Source organism: Somniosus microcephalus, chromosome 4, assembly GCF_052327205.1.
Source record: "Somniosus microcephalus isolate GS21.2 chromosome 4, FLI_Smic_1.0, whole genome shotgun sequence".
In the NCBI taxonomy this organism is placed as follows: domain Eukaryota; kingdom Metazoa; phylum Chordata; class Chondrichthyes; order Squaliformes; family Somniosidae; genus Somniosus; species Somniosus microcephalus.
Window position 1 is genome coordinate 178,733,805 of NC_140990.1, and position 20,695 is coordinate 178,754,499.

The 20,695-nt window shown below is 49.1% G+C and overlaps 1 protein-coding gene across 1 annotated transcript in view; it reads right to left on the reverse strand.

Annotated features, from left to right (window-relative positions):
- Positions 1-623: 623 nt before the first annotated feature.
- LOC147120025 (cyclic nucleotide-binding domain-containing protein 2-like) overlaps positions 624-20,695 on the reverse strand; it is a 114,155-nt gene continuing 94,083 nt past the window's right edge. Inside the window, exons 14-16 of the mRNA XM_085984192.1 lie at positions 13,495-13,645; positions 1,984-2,147; positions 624-1,008 (exon numbers count right to left, since the gene is read on the reverse strand). Of these exons, the coding sequence (XP_085840318.1) occupies positions 666-1,008; positions 1,984-2,147; positions 13,495-13,645 (658 nt within the window). The 3' untranslated portion in view covers positions 624-665. The remainder of the gene's footprint in view (positions 1,009-1,983; positions 2,148-13,494; positions 13,646-20,695) is intronic.

Below are 20,695 nucleotides of genomic sequence, written 5' to 3' on the forward strand. Positions count from 1 at the left end.
GTGCAAAAGGCAGGAAGTGGTTGCCTTTAAATAGCGCTCCCCCAGTCCCTTTCTGACTGCAAAACGCTCCCCTCAACCTGTCGTTGCTAGCGGCAGGCGGTAAGGCAGGGGGCGCCACTCAATATCCGGTCCGGGGCGCTACCGGGGCGTTGCGCACTCGACTGACGTCATGATCTGCCGGCGCAGGAGATCGTGGCGTTAGTGTTTAGTGCCGCCGCAAAATGTGTAGTTAATTTCGCGAGCGGCGCAAACATCACCGCACCCGGGCGCGAGTTGCTTTGCGCCCCGTTAGCGCCCTCTTAAGGTGCTAACGGGAGGTGCAAACCAACTGAATTTTTCCCCCATGGTCTTTATGACATTGGGTCTTTATGACATTGGGTTTTTGTGATCTTGGGTCTTTCACTAAGTCTCCTGACTGGGACACATTATATGAACACTTCTTGTGATGCTGGTGCCATCCGGAAGGGAATGAGCAAGGTAAGAGATAAAATTTGTGAAAGAACAATAAAGAATGAAAGAAAAATCCACACACAATTTTCTGCAGCGACCGCAGCAATGGGGAATAGGGACTGAAGCAAAATAATAGTAAACAAATAACGACAACAGGCTGAGAAGTTCCACAGTCAAAGGGAAGCAAAGAGTGTATTGGAACAGCCTGGATGTGCTCAGTACAGCAGGTAGTTTATACTAGCTGGAAACTTCGCCATTCCATGAATCAGTTGGAGTTTTCTCTCTGGCAATGTGGTACCAGCATCTTCCTTCGCACTTGTAACAGGCGTAAAGTAATACGAAGGCTTTGAGTAAACAAGACTTGGATTGCTGGCAATTTCAGGAAGGTTCAGGATGCCAGTTTTTTCAATCTCGTACACGGCCTCACCTTGTACAGATCCTGGGCCCTGGCTAATAGTCAAATGGCGGTGAGACTTACTGGTGAGCTCGGTGATCATATTCTTTTTGAAGATTTTCCAGAAATTATTTTTGATAAAGTGTTCACTGAGCTGGTCGTCGCTTAAATAGAAGAGATAAGAAATAGTCATTGACCTTGTCAGTGGGCGCGTAGCTGAAGTGACACTAACGGCGAGTTTAAGGCAAACTTTTCTTGCAAAAATAACTGCTGTGTGGGATAATTTCACAAAAAGGGTGGTGGAAATCTGGAACTCTCTGTTGAGACTGGGTCAAACATAGAATTACATACATAGAATGTACAGCACAGTAACAGGCCATTCGGCCCAACTGGTCCATGCGCCACACGAGCCTCCTCCCACCCTCATTTCACCCTATCAACATATCCTTATTTTCCTTTCTCCCTTGTGCACTTATCTAGCCTCGCCTTAAATGCATCTATACCATTCGCCTCAACCACTCCCTGTGGTAGCAAGTTCCACATTCTAACCACTCTTTGGGTAAAGAAGTTTCTCCTGAATTCCTTACTGGATTTATTAGTGACTACCTTATAGTTATGGCCACTACCTTTGGTCTCCCCCACAATAATAACATTTTCAATTTTTTTGAAAATGTCACATCTGAGAATGATAGATTATTGTTGGGTAAGGCTATTAAGGGATATAGAACAAAGGCAGGTAAATGGAGTTGAGATACAGATCAGCCACGATCTAATTGAATGGTGGAACAGGCTCGAGGGGCTTAATGGCCTCCTCCTGTTCCTATGTTCCCTATAATTTAACTGTGTGAGATTTCAGTCCAATAGCTATTATTCAGATGAAGAGAGGGGGAGCAGGGAACCTACCCTGTGCCACTGTGTGCAGCACACCAGATTGTGGTCCTACCCTCCTTCCCCGTCAGGAAGTTAGTCCAGGACCTGCTTGCAGTGGCAGGGCTGGGATCAGGCATTCGTCATCCAATCACTCGTGCCACTCCACCATCTATCACTGCAGACCATTTTTATCTTTCAATATATATGTGATCAACTCCCTCCTCCCCCCCCCCACCCCGCCCCCACTGCATTCTTTGATTTTCACTCACCTTGGGTAAATACACTTCAGCTTCTTAACTTTTTGCAATGTGTGGTGGTCAGCTATTTCAGCAAAAGTCTCCATGTCGATCCTTACGATCTTCGTGCCTTGGCTTTTGATACTGAAGGGTCGCCTATCCTTAAGGTTATTGGGCACAAAGTATTGCCATAAGCCCTGCGTAAAGACAATGGCAAGACTGTTACAGCACTCCCAATCACTTAGCTTCTTGGTCGCACATGCTGAGAGATCAGTCAACTCAACACAGGCTACAGGTCAAAGGTGTGACATCCTTAGTCTCTCTGGTTCAACACCACATCATTCATCCATCAGAGAATGCCAAAAACCTACATCCCAAATATGCACTCTAACACAGAGTGGCTGGACACTGGGCAGTGATATCTTACGCCATTGTCCACGGTCTCACGCATCTTATCAGGGAAGAAGCTAAGCAGTTTCCTATTGGGGGGGGAAATACCTGTGAATTGTCTCCCTCTGGGTCACTTTCGGCTGCAGTTAGCTCAAGGGCCTTATATGCAATTTTTCAACTGGCTCTCATCAGCTTAGAAGGTTGTAGGTTCAAGCCCGACACTCGCAGTTATCTAGGTTGACGCTCCAGTGCAAGAGAGTGCTGCATCGTTGGAGGTGGTAGCATTCAGATGAGACACTATTGCGATAACCTGACTGCCTGTTCTGGTGGTTCAGGTAGACACTCAGGTTATCATGTAAAAGAGCAGTGATTTCCTCTGAAGTCCTGACCAACATTCTTCCCTCAACCAAATAGCAATGTGGTTGACTCTTAACTGCCCTCTGAAATGGCCTAGCAAGCCACTCAGTTGTATCAAACCGTTACAAAAAAGTATAAGAAGAATCAAACCGGATGGACCACCCGGCATCGACTTAGGCTTCGGATTCGGACACAAGAAAGGGATATCCAGGCCAGCCGTCATTTTGAGGTTGATTCCTGAGATGAAGGGGTTGTCTTATGAAGAAAGGTTGAGCGGGTTGGATCCATACTCATTGGAGTTTAGAAGAATGAGAGGGGATCTTATTGAAACATATAAGATACTGAGGGGGCTCGACAGGGTAGATGCAGAGAAAATGTTTCCCCTCATGGGGGAATCTAGAATTAGGGGGCATTGTTTCAGAATAAGTGGTCGCCCATTTAAAACTGAGATGAGGAGGAATTTCTTCTCTCAGAGGGTCATAAATCTGTGGAATTCTCTGCCTCAGAGAGCTGTGGAGGCTGGGTCATTGAATATACTTAAGGTGGAGATAGACAGATTTTTGAACAATATGGGAGTGATGGGTTATGGGGAGCGGGCAGGGAAATGGAGCTGAGCCCAAGATCAGATCAGCCATGATCTCATTGAATGGCGGAGCAGGCTCGAGGGGCCGAATGGCCTACTCCTGCTCCTATTTCTTATGTTCTTATGTTCTCACTAACATCTGGGGACTTGTGCCAAGATTGGGAGAGCTGTCCCACAGACTAGTCAAGCAACAGTCTGACATAGTCATAGTAAGGAATACCTAATAATGAAGTGCCAACCTGTTGAAGCTACAACACAGGACTTGATGCATGCTAAACAGCGGAAGCAGCATGCTATAGATAGAGCTAAGCAATCCCACAATCAACGGATCAGATCAAAGCCCTGTAGTCCTGCCACATCCAGTCATGAATGGTGGTGGACAATTAAACTAACGGGATGAGGAGGCTCCATGAACATCTCCATCCTCAATGATGGCAGAGCCCAGCACGCGAGTGCAAAAGTTAAGGCTGAAGCGTTTGCAACCATCTTCAGCCAGAAGTGCCGAGTGGATAATCCATATCGGCCTCCTCCTGAGGTCCCCACCATCACAGAAGCCAGTCTTCAGCCAATTCGATTCACTCCACGTGATATCAAGAAACGGCTGAACGAACTGGATACAGCAAAGGCTATGGGCCCCGACAACATCCCGGCTATCGTGCTGAAGACTTGTGCTCCAGAACTAGCTGCGCCTCTAGCCAAGCTGTTGTAGTACAGCGATAACACTGACATCTACCCGACAATGTGGAAAACTGCCCAGGTGTGTCCTTTCCACAAGAAGCAGAACAAATCCAATCTGGCTAATTACCACCCCATCAGTCTACTCTCAATCATCAGCAAAGTGATGGAAGGTGTCGTCGACAGCACCACTTACTCACCAATAACCTGCTCACCGATGCTCAGTTTGGGTTCTGCCCAGGCCTCTTGGCTCCAGACTCCATTATAGCCTTGGTCCAAACATGGACAAAAGAGCTGAGTTCCAGAGGTGAGGTGAGAGTGACTGCTGTTGACGTCACGGCAGCATTTGACCGAGTGTGGCATCAAGGAGCCCTAGTAAAACTGAAGTCAATGGGAATCAGAGGGAAAACTCTCCACTGGCTAGAGTCATATCTAGAACAAAGGAAGGTGGTTGTTGTTGGAGATCAATCACAGCCCCAGGACATTGCTGCAGGAGTTCCTCAGGGCAGTGTCCTAGGCCCAACCATCTTCAGCTACTTCATCAATGACCTTCCCTCCATCATAAGGTCAGAAGTGGGGATGTTCGCTGATAATTGCACAGTTCCATTCGCAACTCCTCAGATAATGAAGCAGTCCATGCCCACATGCAGCAAGACCTGGACGACATTCAGGCTTGGGCTGATAAGTGGCAAGTAACATTCACGCCACACAAGTGCCAGGCAATGACTATCTCCAGCAAGTGAGAGTCTAACCACCTCCCCTTGACATTCAATGGCATTACCATCGCTGAATCCCCCACCATCAATATCCTGGGGGTCACCATTGACCAGAAACTTAACTGGACCAGCCACATAAATACTGTGGCAACAAGAGCGGGTTGGAGGCTAGGTATTCTGCGGCGAGTGTCTCACCTCCTGACTCCCCAAAGCCTTTCCACCATCTACAAGGCACAAGTCAGGAGTATGATGGAATACTCTCTACTTGCCTGGATGAGTGCAGCTCCAACAGCACTCAAGAAGCTCGACACCATCCAGGCCAAAGCAGCCCACTTGATTGGCACCCCATCTAACATCTTAAACATTCACTCCCTCCACCACCGGCGTACCGTGGCTGCAGTGTGTACCATCTACAAGATGCACTACAGCAACTCGCCAAGGCTTCTTCGGCAGCACCTCCCAAACCTGCGACCTCTACCACCTAGAAGGACAAGGGCAGCAGGTGCATGGGAACACCACCACCTCCAAGTTCCCCTGCAAATTACTCTCCATCCTGACTTGGATATATATCGCCGTTCCTTCATTGTCGCTGGGTCAAAATTCTGGAACTCCCTCCCTAACAGCACTGTGGGAGTACCTTCACCACACGGACTGCAGCAGTTCAAGAAGGCGGCTCACCACCACCTTCTCAAGGGCAATTAGGGATGGGCAATAAATGCTGGCCTTGCCAGTGATGCACATATCCTGTGAATGAATAAATAAAAAAATAAAAATACCATCAATAAACAGATTGATATGCCTTTGTTACCTCTAGACTCGACTATTCCAATGCTCTCTGTAAACTTGAGCTCATCCAAAACTCTGCTGCCCGTATCCTAACTCGCACCAAGTCCCGTTCACCCATTACCCCTGTGCTCGCCGACCTACATTGACTCCCGGTCGATAATGCCTCAATTTTAAAATTCTCATTCTTGATTTCAAATCCTTCCATGGCCTCGCCCCTCCCTATCTCTAATTCCTCCAGCCCTACAACCCTCCAAGATCGCTGCACTCCTCCAATTCTCCAAAAGTAACTTGGTGTGTGAAGTATTTTGAGATATTGATGTGAAGGGATATATATAAATACGAATCATATTTATTCCCATGCCTTAGGCCATCGCTAAATTATTTGTCAACTTCCATTATCTCCTCCTTCGCTATGCCATATAATAGAGGTTCCACTGTACTTTTTAAAGTTCCTGTTTTTATAGGGTTGCACAATAGAGCCTTGTACCCATTCACCTGGTCAGTCACTCATCTCTAACTAAGTTCAGTGCATTCATTGCAGAGACTGCCAGGTGTGCTGTCACCTAAACAGGGGACCGATGGAGCACCTCACTATCACTGCAGTGAATGTGTTTAACTCCTACAGACGAATCACAGACTAATTGGGTTTTCACCAGTTTCTTGTTAACATTCAGATTTCTTTGCTTCAGGAGTTCAGTTCTGACTTCAGGATCCCACTCATTTTCTACGGTTAGTGCCTGTTTATAGCCGATGCCAGGATCAGTCAGCCCTTAACCTCGCAAACCTGTTTTACAGGCAAAAAAGAGAAAGACTTGCATTTCTATAGCGCCTTTCATGACCTCAGGGTGTCACAAAGAACTTTATAGTCAGTGACTTTTGAAGTGTAGTCACTGTTGTAATGTAGGAAACGCAGCAGCCAATTTGCACACAGCAAGGTCCCACAAACTGCAATATGATATTGACCAGATAAACTGTTTGAGTGATGTTGGTTGAGGGATGAATATTAGCCAGGATACTGGGGAGAAAACTCCCCTGTTCGCCTTCGAAATAATGTCATGGGATCTTTTACATCCACCCGAGAGGGCAGACGGGGCCTCAGATTAACGTCTCATCAGAAAGACGGCACCTCTGGCAGTGCAGCACTCCCTCAGTAATGCACTGGAGCGTCAGCCTGGATTATGTACTTGTGTCTCTGGAGTGGGACTTGAACCCACAACCTTCTGACTCATTGGCAAGATTGGTACCAATGAGCCATGGCTGACACTGCTAATACAGCACAAGAAAATTATGCTTCAGCCACCTAACATGAGAAGCCGTGCTCTATGACGACTACATTATTGTGGGCCTTTAACTGTATATTAGCTTCAAATGTTAAGACAGTCTCTAGTAGGGTTGCCAACTCTGGTTGGACATATTCCTGAAGCTTACATCACATGTCCTCCTACTTCCAACCACCCCACCCCTACAAGCCTGCCATTGGTCGCCCAACACCTCCATCTTCATGGCGCACTGCCTTCCCACACCAATCAGAAAGTGAATAGACTTTTCCAATTAGATGATTCTTGACTGTCAGTCAAACAGCAATTTTTTCCATTTGCAATATTTTCATAACTAATAAACAAATGTGTTCAAAGATTTTTTTTTAAAACACAATTTTTTTTAACGCCCCTAAGATTTTTCTCCTGGGTCGCTCGCAGCAGTGTCCCGGAGATTAGCCTTTAATTCCTGGAGGCTCCAGGGCAATCCTGGAGGGTTGGTAACCCCAGTCTCTAGACATCTTTTTGAGGGGAAAGCATTGATGTAGTGTATAGAGACCAAGAGAAAGATGATAGTGTGGCGGTACCACCGGTTGTACCTTACATAAAGACACATAATTCCCTTTAACTTACCTTACTGTATGTTTAACTTACCTTTTGGGGCCGTTGCCCTTTTAACTTACCTGTTGGGGCCATTGCCCCTTTAAGACGCGCCGTAGCGCGCTGACGTCACGTCACGTACGACATGACGTGCGTGCGGAGGCTGCCGGCCCGACTCGGCCTTCCAGGACGGCTGCCAGCACAGCCCGGCCAGCGTCTTCGGCCTCAACGGCCAGCCGACGGGAGCGATGCGATCTTCCACTCCCGCGGCAAGCACCGGCACAGCCCGGCCTCGCGACCTCGGCCTCAACGGCCAGCGACGCAACGACGCGCATCACGAGACGCCCTAAGCGCGGGAAACGCGAACGTGATGACGTTACAACACAAATGCGATGACGTCATCACGCTCCCCACAGGACTGCGAACTCAGTCCTCGTGGAGTCCCCGCTGGGACAAGACCTACACCACGGTGCTCCTACAGTCAGCCATCTTACCTGCTATCTTACCTGCTGTAATTAGCCTGTTCCTGCAAATAAACAACTTATTTATAGTTCGTCGAAGTCAAACTCTCTTATTTAGTGGCGATCTACACGAACCGCTACATTGGTGACCCAACGATGTGAGTATGGGAGCTCATCAATTCCAACGCTACAATTGGTGAACCCGTATCCATGAACGATTTTCACGGTAGCAACGCGCACCTGAACCTCGTCTTCCCACAAGACGACCAACGCACAACCGACGAACAACCACGGAACAGCAACTGCCTCACACCGATTCCACCAAAAGCGACCCCGTCTTTGCGTACGTATTCGCAACGGAAGCGCAGCTTGGAGGTGAGCCTGTTTTTCACGAACGATTTCACAAAGGTAGAGCACGACCAACGGCAACCGTTGTCCACCAGCGCTACAATTGGTGGGTTTGTGAACGTCTTTCACAAACGAAGCACGCTATGGAAGCATCAGCCGTTCTGCTGTTGCTACCGCAATCCAGGGAGCCACGGTCTCCCTCGTGCTTTATGAAGGTAGAAGCCCTGTTCGCCGAGAACATCGATGCGGCACAGACCACGCACGTGCTCACGGTCTCCGTATTCGACTCTTCTACCGCCACACGGATCGTCCGCCTCTACGTCCAAAGCAACAGCAAGTATACATCTCTCCAAGCGCGGGGTACAGCATGTTCGGGCCCACAAGATCGGAGCGCGCCCCGCGGGGATACCACGAGGACTCACCTCCGCGAAACACGAGGACCCACTCCTCGCGCACGAGGACCCATCCCTCGCGAACCACGAGAACCCATCCCTCGTGAACACCGACGACTCCTTCCCCGCCGACGACGCACCAGCCTTTCAGCCTGCTGGTTGTGTTACCTACTACACGATTCACCGTGAACAAAAGGCGTGCCGCCCTCCCAGCTGTTTTCTCCTAAATCTACAACTGTTACAAGTGTTGACGCCCTCCAGGCAGAGTTAACCCCTCCTGAAAGCAACAACAACCTGGACCGTTGCCGCCCTTTCTCCAGTTTTCCCTTTAACAAACGCAAACGTCTACTGACGCTGCACACATCGAGGACGGGTCCAACGGGCATCCTGCGGCCGCGATCAGCCACGTGAAAGTTGCTGGCCTCACCGATCACTGATCAACGCAGCAACTCTTCACCCTCCGTTGTGTTATCGTCGTAGCACTATGGCACGCACCGTTCCGTGCGTTCCAGCCTCCCGAAGGTTTCGCTCACCTGTCGGCGAGTTCACCGACCTCGCCTGTCAAGTCCTTCTGGATCGCTCGTTTGGCGTTCCTGCAGAGTTCGTCGGAACAAGGACTTGTTTCAACATCAACGGAGACATCGCCCGCGTCCACCCAACCTGCCCGTCACTCTGACAAGGCCTGCTGTTTCGCACGTCTCCACGGTCCTTCGCCTGACGGATACGTTTTATTCGCCATGACGCGCGTAAGGATCCGCTCACGAGCAGCATCTTCATACCTCGCCTACCAAGTCGAGACAGCACGACCGCCGTGACCACCAGCTCGTCAGACCATCTCATCCTTGGACTTTCGTTAAAGCGAATTCTGGGGGGTCCATGTGGCGGTACCACCGGTTGTACCTTACATAAAGACACATAATTCCCTTTAACTTACCTTACTGTATGTTTAACTTACCTTTTGGGGCCGTTGTCCTTTTAACTTACCTGTTGGGGCCATTGCCCCTTTAAGACGCGTCCTAGCGCGCTGACGTCACGTCACGTACGACGTGACGTGCGTGCGGAGGCTGCCGGCCCGACTCAGCCTTCCAGGACGGCTGCCGGCACAGCCCGGCCAGCGTCTTCGGCCTCAACGGCCAGCCGACGGGAGCGACGCGATCTTCCGCTCACGCGGCAAGCACCGGCACAGCCCGGCCTCGTGACCTCGGCCTCAACGGCCAGCAACGCAACGACGCGCATCACGAGACGCCCTCAGCACGGGAAACGTGAACAACGTGATGACGTTACAACACAAATGCGATGACGTCATCACGCTCCCCACAGGACTGCGAACTCAGACCTCGTGGAGTCCCGCTGGGGCAAGACCTACACCACGGTGCTCCTACAGTCAGCCATCTTACCTGCTATCTTACCTGCTGTAATTAGCCTGTTCCTGTAAATAAACAACTTATTTATAGTTCGTCGAAGTCAAACTCTCTTATTTAGTGGCGATCTACACGAACCGCTACAATAGCAAGAATACAAGTAGGATTATCAAAACCACATGAGGTCAGCTGCAGAGGTATGACCAAAATTGGAGACATAGGGCTCGATTTTGCCAGGCCCGAGGAGGCAGGGTTGGAGGCGTGAGTTGGTAAAATCGCAAAAAATGGCAGGCGGGCCCGATCCTGCCTCCATCCCGCCTCTGAGCAATTTTCCCAAATGCGTGTTTTCTGACCTCGTTTCCATCTCGCCTCCAAGTGGTGGGATAGGCCCGTAAGGCCCTTAACAACCACTTAATTGCCCCTATAATCCCATTTTGAGAGGCCTTTCTGATTTTACCACTTTTCCCACGTCCTGCACGTCTCCTCTGGAACACGCCAGTGAATCCTGGCGGCCTCATAAGTGGACTGCTTACTAACAGCTGCAGCTCCACCAGTAAAAAGGAGTTTTCAGCAATCATCATTTGCAGGTGGCAGAACTTTGTTGTCTCAGGTCTGGGGGAACTTTTAGCAGGCATACCCATTGTTGTGGAAGTTTGGAACCTGACACCCAGCTCCAGCGTGACCTCCTGGGAAACCCCTCTCGCCACCTTGACTGAGCGCTTCCTCAGGCATATACCAGAAGCATGGGAACCATTTATTTCCTTTCCTCCTGGACATCAGATTCGGACGAAGACCAGCCGTGGCAGCAGCAGAACCATGAACAACAGCACCACCAACAGCAGCAGCAACAACAGGAGCGCCAAGCTGCTGCTCACCCACCTGAAGCTGCACAGGCCAGAAGGCGCCAGCGCGCGACAACATTGCTGCCCGGGATGCAAGGGACGCACTCATCTTGGCCAGATTTGCTTAGTCTGCACAATCAAACACTTTTGCCTCGCACCTTCTTATCAGACCATCGACAATGACCAAGAACCTGCGGATTCCTATCACTCTGACCACCATACTGACAATTGCAAGTCACCCTAAGTCCTCAATGTGGAAGTCCCATTAGTGAAATGACACACGCCACAACTGCAACAGTTTGCCATCAGAATTTTTTATGACAATAAGCAGCTGATGGCTTTTCAAAATTAAACACATTACACCCAAGTGACTACCCTTGTGACTACTTGTGCATTATCTTCCTCTTACGCGTGCTCCTACGTGGTGCTTCCCCTGTGGCTTCAGCAGATGTGGAGGCCCCTTGCTCACTTTCTTGCTGCGCCTGTCTCGACACCTTTGGCAGGCGTCCTCTGGGGTTGCGAACCTGTGACGGCTCGGCAACAGTCTGCTGCTCCTGCGGCTGTGCAGGGGTTGAGATGCCGATCTCAGTTGGGTGGGGACTCTGGTGGGGCTCTGACCGAGGGCTCTGCAGTGGCATGGTCATGTGTGAGCTTGGAGAGGCGCCCCCACTTCCTTGTTGTATGCCACCAACATGCCTCTCATGGGTCAGCCCCGCTTCAGAGCTAGCAAGTGGCTGGACAGCACCTTGCTGCACTGCAGGGGGGTCATGAGGACCCGTTTCTGCACTGGAAGTCCTACTCCAGAGGACTTGCATGAAGGTCTGGTTTGTTTGCTCAATAGCTGACCATCGCTCCTCAAGAGATGTCAGTCTATTCTGAACAATTACCATGTTTTCCATACCCTGGCGACTAAGCTCCTCCATGGACGTAGCCATCCTCTCCTCTACCGTAGCCATCCTCTCCTCTAAGGTAGCCAGCCTTATCATGGAGGTAGCTATCCTTTCCGAGGAGGTTGCCATCCTCTCCATGGTGATGCGTTCATGCGCGAACGCCTCCACAAAGGCTCTGCGCATGTTAGTGATGGACTCCTCAATTCGCTCCACACTCGCAGCGACCCTGGAGACAAAACCTGCCAGAGACTCCTGCACCTGTTCCTGGAGTTCTGGATGGACCCGGAGGCACAGGGTCGACATGCAGCAGAGCCGAGCTGGGAGCGTCCTCTCCACTGTGACGAGGACTCTCCACTGCTGTCCCTGTCTCCACCATCTGCTGATGCTCACTTATGAGCTGTGATACACCTGGTGACAACTCTACTCTATGTCCCGAAGATCCCACCGAGGTGTGAGTGTCTGCGCTGGTACAGGGTGCGCTTAATTCTGCTGACGGAGCGCCCTCAGAGGTTGCAGCTTCCTCTGAGGAGTCTGGAAGCTCAGGCTCTTCCTCCTGGACAGTGGGAAGTAAAGGAAAGAGTTAGAGATGTGAGGTAAAGGTTGCATGCACATTGAATTGTGCAGATGATCATAAGTCAATCTGTTAGAGCATCAGAATTATTATTATCAGTCACTCATGCAATGTCAATGAGACAGATGCCAAACTATTCTGTCACCAGCTTGCTGTGATGCGCCCGCCTGTCCGTCCCCCACTTGGGAATCCTTCTCGATCCCGGCAATTTCCAGGGCTGCCTCCTCCGAGGTGGTGAGCTGGGTTACTGAGGGTGGCCCTCCTCCTGTCCTCGCTCTTTCCCTCTTATTGTGGGCTCTTTTCCTGCAATGAGGGACACAAGTGGAGTTTGAGTGAGAATGAAGGAGTGAGTGTAGAGAATCCATAGCATAGATGCTTAGAAAGAGACAAAGGGCCCTCCCTGTGTGTTGTAAGTTGTTGTCATTGCGTCACAGTGATAGGGAGTGTGAGGGCTGCATGGTCAAATAGTTAAGTGAATGTGACCATAGAGAGAGAGGGAATGGGTAAGGGTGCAGGGATGTCAGTGTCAAGTGGGATGTGGAGGAAGAGGTTGGCAAAGCAGGGTGCTGGTGAGGAGAGGCGATGGGGATGAGATTGAGGGTGATGAGAAAGTCATACTCACTTTTCCTGTGCGGAGAAGGTCATGAAACCTCTTCCTGCACTGCAGCCAGGTTCTGCGGCACATAGAGATGGCATTGACCTCCTGGGCCACTTGCAGCCACACAGCTTGAGTCTGTTGTGGTGGCTTTTTTCTCCCTGAGGAAGGGAAGAGCACCTCCTTATTAGATCTTGCTCCCTGCAACAGGGCTTGGAGGGAGGGCTCATCAAATCGAGGTGCACACTTTTGCTTGCTGGTGGACATAGTCGGTAAATGAAGTCCTTCATACAATGTCCAAAGCGTTTCCGGTCTCCAGAAGAAGCAAGGCTGCTTGCAGGCCTTAAATCCAGCAGCACTGATGACGTCATCAGAGGCGACTTTCAGGATGGAAAGACTAATTGGGCCAGGGGTTCCCACACGCTGGAAATCAAGTGCCCAATTTGGGGGAAAATCACACTTTTTTCCCACTTCACATCGGAGTCCGGGTCCTGACACAAAAATCACCTGACACGCCCCCAGCCCGCCCCAATGGCAAAATCCAGCCCATAATATATAGTAGTAACTCAGCACCCCCGCAATGCTATCTTACCCAGTAAGTATCACCGTAGATTTGGGTGACAGTTGGGAATGGTGAAAACTTGCATCGTGTTATTCATCAGATATCTCAAATCATTGCCCAAGACATTTTCAAAGTGGCAGCGCTATAGTAACAACTTACGAAAACTTCTCCTGGTTGAACTGAATCTAACTTCATGTAGACAGCAACAGCCAGGGCTTTGGGGATCACTGGTTGGTTGACGGGAGTAGACACCTTTGAGGGCTTTCTTGTTAAGAGCGGAATGTCATCTGTCTCTGAAATACTGCCACTACTGCAGACATATAGAAATATTTAATGGGAATATTTGGAACATTTCTAACACTTTGATCAATAGATTGATCTATAATAACTTTCCTACAGGAGAAGACCTTTGGCCCATCCAATTCTGACCATCAAATGATAACCATTCTTTCCTACAAGTTATTTCTGTATTTATAAAATTTAATAACCATAGGAGTATAGTAACAGGAGCAGGCCATTAAGCCCCTTGAGCCTGTTCTGTCATCCTGTTAGATCATGGCTGATCTTTATCAACTCCATTTACCTGCCTTTCCTCCACATCCCTTGATACTCTTAACCAACAAAATCTATTGATCTCAAGTCTTGAAAATTTCAATTGACTCAGTATCCACAGCCTTTTGGGGGAGCAAATTCCAGATTTCTACTACCCTTTGTGGGAAAAAGTGCTTCCTGATTTCACTCCTAAATGGCCTAGCTTTAATTTTAAGATTACGCCTGCTTGTTCTGGATCCCCCCATCAGAGGAAATAGTTTCTTTGTATCTACCCTATTGAATCCCTTCATCATTTTGAAGGCCTTGATTAGATCACCCCTTAACCTATACTCAAGAAAATACAAGCCAAATTTATGCAACCTGCCCTCATAATTTAACCCTTTAAGCCCTGATATAATTCTGGTGAATCTGCACTGCATTATCTCCAAGGCCAGTATATCGTTCCTAAATTGCGGTACCCAGAACCAAACGCAGTGCTCCAGTTGGTGTCTGACCAAGGTGCTATACAACTGAAGCATCACTTCCTCACTTTTGCATTCCAACTCCCTTGAGATAAAGGCCAATAATCCATTCGCCTTTTGATTACTTTTAGTGACCAGTGCACTAGCTTTTAGTGACCAGTGCACTAGCTTTTAGTGACCAGTGTACATGGACACCTAAATCTCTTTGCTCTGCCACAGTTTCTAGTCTCTCACCATTAAGAAAATATTCTGATTTGTTTTTCTCAGTTCCAAAGTGGATTAACTTGCACTTTCCCACATTGAATTCAATCTGCCATAGTTTTGCCCACTTAATTAGTCTATGTCCCTTTATACCTTCCTGCTCCCATCCACACAACTTACTGTGTCTCCTAACTTAGTGTCATCTGCAAACTTGGATATACAACAGACAATATACAACTATTGGCACCCATCCACCACCTTAAACATTCACTCCCTCCACTACCGGCGCACCGTGGCTGCAGTGTGTACCATCTACAAGATGCACTGCAGCAACTCGCCAAGGCTTCTTCAGCAGCACCTCCCAAACCCACAACCTCTACCATCTAGAAGGACAAGGGCAGCAGGTGCATGGGAACACCACCACCTCCAAGTTCCCCCCCAAGTCACGCACCATCCTGACTTAGAAGTATATCGCCGATCCTTTATCGTTGCTGGGTCAAAATCCTGGAACTCCCTACCTAACAGCACTGTGGGAGGACCTTCACCACACGGACTGCAGCGGTTCAAGAAGGCAGCTCACCACCACCTTCTCAAGGGCAATTAGGGATGGGCAATAAATGCTGGCCTTGCCAGCGATGCCCACATCCCATAAACGAATATAAAAAAAAAAATCCTTCATCCAAGTCTTAAATAAATATGGTGAAAAGCTGAGGCCCCAGAACAGATGCCTGGGGAACACTGCTTGCCACAGCCCGCCAATCAGAGAACATACCCTTTATCCCCACTCTCTGCCTCCTACCTCACAACCAATTACCAACCCGTGATTTACGAATTCATTCTCACATGTGGGATACAATGAATATTACTCCAAATTATTCTCAAAATTTACAAATTGTGTAGGTGCAAAGAAGCTATGAAAGAACCATGAGAGCATGGAGCCACACAGCAGGAGCTAAACTCAGCCCAGTTCATCTATGCCGGTGTTTACACTCCACACGAGCCTCCTCCCAATCTAATAATCTCTTCCCACCCTGCTCCATATCCCTATATTCCCTGCTCCCTCATGAGTGCATCAAGCCTCCCCTTAAGTGTGGCAAAGCTCTCTGCTTCAACCACTCTACATGGCAACCAGTTCCACATTCTCACCACTCTGTGTGTAAAGAAGTTCCTCCTAAATTCTTTATTGCATCTGTTAGTGGCTATCTTATTATTTTGCCCCCTTGTTCAGGACTCACCCACAAATGGAAACAGTTTCACAACATCCACCCTATTGAAATCTTCATAATGTTAAAGACCTCTATCGGGTCTCCTCTCAGTCTTCTCTTTTCTAGAAAAAGGAGCCCCGGCCTGCTCAATCGTTCTTGACAGTTGCATCCTCTCAATTCTGGTAACATCCTTGTGAATCTTTGCTGCACTTTCTCCATTTCTACTAAATTTGCTCCTCTGCCCATTTACTTCAATACTCTTTTTGCAGAACTGCGCACAGTACTCCAAGTGTGGTGTAACTAAGGTTCTATACAAGTTTAACATTAACTTTCGTAATCCGGTCCGCTACCAATGAACCCTAGTACTTATTTTGCACTCTTTATGGCCTTATCAACTTGTGTTGCTACTTTTGGCGAATTGTATCTGTAGTCCCAGATCTCTAACCATTTAGTTTCTTACCTCCCAAGCAGTAAGTGGCCTCCTTATTCCTCCTACCAAAATGAACCACCTCACACTTCACTATGTTGAATTTGATTTGCCATTTATCTGCCCAGTCTACAAGCCTGTTTAGTGTCTTCCTTTATTTTGGTCCACCACATTATTAGCTATATCCCTTCAATTTGGTATCATCTGCGCATTGCGTCAGCTCGTCACTGCATCTCAAGAATGCTCTAACCTTCAGAGACCTGCTCACAACTCAACGCAAACGCATTCACTCCCCACTACCATCAGTTCCAATTTGCTCCTAGCAATTTAGAAAAAAACACTGTTTTAAGTTACTCAATATCTAGTAACTCTAGTTTCCCATTAATGCTTCAAATCTGGAGCTTTATGATTTAGCAGAACCTTGTTAAGGATGTTGTGGCATGTCTTAGTCTGTTGTAGACTAATTGATAGAGATGGATTGCTATAATTAGTTAACAGCTCCATTATCATTATGTCATGTGACTACCAGGATGATAGAAGGTGAACTTGGTCTTTTTTCGCCCAGCAATTTCTATGTTCCTATGTGAGTACTTCGCTGGCTGTAAAGCGCTTTGGGACATCCTGAGGTCGTAAAAGATGGCATATAAATGCAAGTCTTTCTTTCTCTCTTGCTCAGTCTTTCTTCCTTTATTTCTTTCTTCTGAAGATCTCAGGGGAGATCTCATGCACACCGAGAGTTCCTATAATGCTCCATAATGTGAGCGCTTGCAGGCGATTATTGATGCATTCACATTAGTATAGTGGATAGGGCCAGCCCCATGGTCTATGCAGTAAAACTACCCCGGTGCACAAAGTGGTTCCACGCCAACCAATGCAAATTGTACAAATCTGACAAGCCAAGTTCAAGTTCACCGCCTGTAAAGACAGGTGCTGTGGCTTGTTTCTAGGGAAAAGTTGTCCAGCCCACGAATTGGGACACTTCCCTGCCCCAGTGGGACCTAAATTTTGGCCAAAGCTTAAATTCGAACCAAAGTTTAAATTTGAACAAGTTATGTGGCTCAGAAACAGAGGAACAGCAACCTGAGATTATAAATCTGCAGGCTGCTGCCCATCCATTTATAGAGACTGCTCGCGCAAGCGCGGTTCCCCAGCCCGTACCCCAAGCGGCTCTTCCTCAGTTTTCCCGCGCAGGCGCAGTCGCGCGCCTGAGGGGAGAGTTTTGCCAACAGGAGGTTCACGCAGGCGCAGCCGCGCGCCTGAGGGGAGAGGTTTCCCAACACCGGGTTCGTGCAGGCGCAGTCGCGAACTCTGAACCCCCAGCGACTCCTTTTCTCTGTGAGGCTGAGCGCGCAGGCGCAGTCGGCCGTTTAAAGGTCCCCGCTTCCCAATACATACGCGCAGGCGCAGTAGCCTGCTTGGAAGACCCAGCAGTTCTTCCTATCTTTTTCAAACAAATCGAACGCGCAGGCGTGGTTGCCTGTGAGAGTGTAGCAGTTCCCCGGCCCTTTGATAAGATTGTTCGCACAGGTGCAGTTGCCTGCGGGACCCCAGCGGCTCCTCATCTGTTTTTCCGTGCAGGAGCAATCGCCTGTTTGAAGCCAGAGGCTTCACAGCCTCTGCCGAGGGACTCCGAGGAGGAGGTTCGCGCAGGCGCAGTTGCCGGCGGGACCACAGCAGCTCTTTTTCGGTTTCCTTGCGCAGGCGCAGTCGCCTGCTTGAAGACAGAGGCTTCACAGCCTCTGCCGAGGGACTCCGGGGAGGAGGTTTGTGCAGGCGCAGTCGCCTGCTTGAAGACAGAGGCTTCACAGCCTCTGCTGAGGGACTCAGGGGAGGAGATTCATGCAGGCGCCTGTTTAAAGGGACCAGCTTCCCTGCCCGCTTCTAGAGTGGTCCCCCCCCCATGATGTGGGACCCTGGGCAGGCAGGGATAGCAATTCCTCTTGCAGGGGAGCTGGTAACAGGTTTTGGACATGTGGAGGAAGATTTCCAGCCACCAGCAGTGGGTGGTGAGGCAATACCTGCTCCCAGCACAGGAGTGGGTAGGGAAAGGGAGACAAACCCGGAGTACCAGCAACCTTCTCCCCCTGTTTGCATCAGGGGGAGAAGGTTCCCAGCCAGCTAGGGCTGTGACGCAGGCTCAGGGTCCGCCAGCCAAAGTTTCCCCCACAGAGACGCCCCTCAGAAAGTCTCAGCGGGTCCGCAAGCCCAAGAAAAGATGGTCACCAGAGTACCTGCCACAGAGAGCAATCTCCCGAACCGGGGAGAAGCCAAAGAACAGGGGTCCCCAATCAGCAGCCATAAGCTGCAAGGGACCAGAAGCAGGAGGCAGTCCAGCTTCGCTGCAGCCAGCAGTAATCTGCGACAGTGCCAGAGATTAGCCTGGCCGCCCGGAGACGGGCGGCATTTGTATTATAGCTTTGTGTTAAATTACATTGTATAGCTTGTTTTAAGGTGTTTGAACTTTAAGTTTTGATATAACTAGTTTTGAGTTTAAGTTTAAAGTTTAAGTTTACAAGTGTGCCAAATGTTTGTATTTTGGTCCGAGGTCGAGGGACCCGACCATGCCTCCACCTAAGGCAGCAGGTCAGTGAGAGACCTGGCTGCATGTCCTTTTAAGTTTTTGCAGGAGAGTGGAAGAAGCAGCCCTGTTCGCCCAGCCCGAGCTGGGCATCGAAGGAAGATATGGATACAGAATGTTGGGGATCACCTCGCCACTGGAGAAATCCAGAGGGAAACCCCGCAGCGACCTTCGGGAGAAACCGGACAGGGTCCGGAGGAACTTGCCTACTCCTCCTATGCGGAAGAGATGGCCCCAGCTGGGTGGGGCACAGCCCCCAACCCAGCACTATCCTGACCGAATTTCACTTGCAGGAGACCTCGCTGTTGAGGAGTCATGGTGGGGAAGCACGGACGCCTGGTCAGATAGGGACGCGTTACCCGGGAGTGGTGGTGATGGCCCAGGAAAGATTGTAGAGGGGAGGGGGAGACCCAAGAGTCGCGTGGGTGCGTTCGGGGGAGGGAGGAACTCACCCGGGGGCCCACGGGTAAAGTTAGAGTGTAAGTGTGGCTGGGGAGGATGAGTGGGTGGCCGGATCTGGGATCCAAGTTTGAGTGTGGGGCCAGGGAGAGCCGCCACACAGGCACCTATCATTTTCTGCAGCCAGCTGAGGGAAGATGGGAGGGGGAGGGACTGGGAGTCACGATCCCATACTCCCCGGTCTCGGTCTGTGCCAAGGTAATTTTAAATATGAGGGGTACCCCGCCTCCACAAAGGGACAAGGGAACGGCTCGGGGCTGGCGGAGCAGGCTGGTCTGTAAATCCATTCTGTATGTTTTAAAGGTTTAAGACCATTCAAGGGGGGTGGAAGGTACATTTACTGCCCGGGTGGGAGGAGCAATACCCACTCAAATTTCGCGACCCATCATTGGCACGTGATGGTCGGGGTTTGTTTAAGCATGTTGTTCCAAGATTTTTTTTTGTATTTTGTGTTACAGCCCCAAGTTGAGCAGAGGCGTAGGATCCTCTCCATGCTTGGGATCATTTTGTGACAACTCCAAGTTGAGCAGAGGCATAGGACCCTCTCCGTGCTTGGGATCATTTTGATTACGTTGTATGACTAAGATTGCAACATTTTGTAATAAGTTATAATGTAACAAGTGATTGTAAATTTTGATTGCATTGTATAATGTAACAAGTGATGCAGGGGTATGAGACCCCTTATTGTAAACTGATGTATCTGTAAGATGCCTACCGTACCACGTTTTTTTTTCTCGAATTTGAGGGGAATAGACGGGTCGGGGGATCAGTGGTAGGTAGCTATTAGGTAAATACAGGGGATGATTGTTTGTCGGGGGTCAGAAAATTTTGCTCACTCCTTCAAGTGGATACTACAATCAAGTTGGAAGTATCCAAAGGGTGAACTGTAGGGGTTCGCAAAAATCCCCATAATCCCTGAAGATCGGAAAATATTGGTCCACATTGTGGATGAAGAATTGTGTGATGTGAATTGTCTCTGGGTTGGAAAATGTTTTAAAAAGCATACCCAGAACTGAAAAAGGCTGTGTTGAGATGGACAGCACGTGGACAACACCGGAATCGAGGAACTTCATGGAAAAATTCGCACACTCTAAGACAGTACATTTTATTAATAAAAAATTGTACTTTTGAGTTTGAACTGTGTAAATCACAAAGGGGTTAAAATGGCCGTCAGAAAGCATGGCCAAAAGACAAAAGCAGCTCACAGCTTGGAGTATGTCTGTGAGGAAGACCTGCCAATCAAAGGGAGTCCCTTCTCTATAGAAGCAATCGATGTTTGTTTATTGACATAAGGGATTATCCACTTGAGCAGTAACCACAGAACAATCGGTTTCTGTTTACACAGAAATCCAGCCCCATTCAAACCTCTTACACACAATGAGGCACATTGAAACTCTGGAAAAGGACTCTTGAAAGAGAACAGTTTGGATTGAATGGGTTTTTGAATCACCCATTACTGAACAATAGGGCAGTTGGA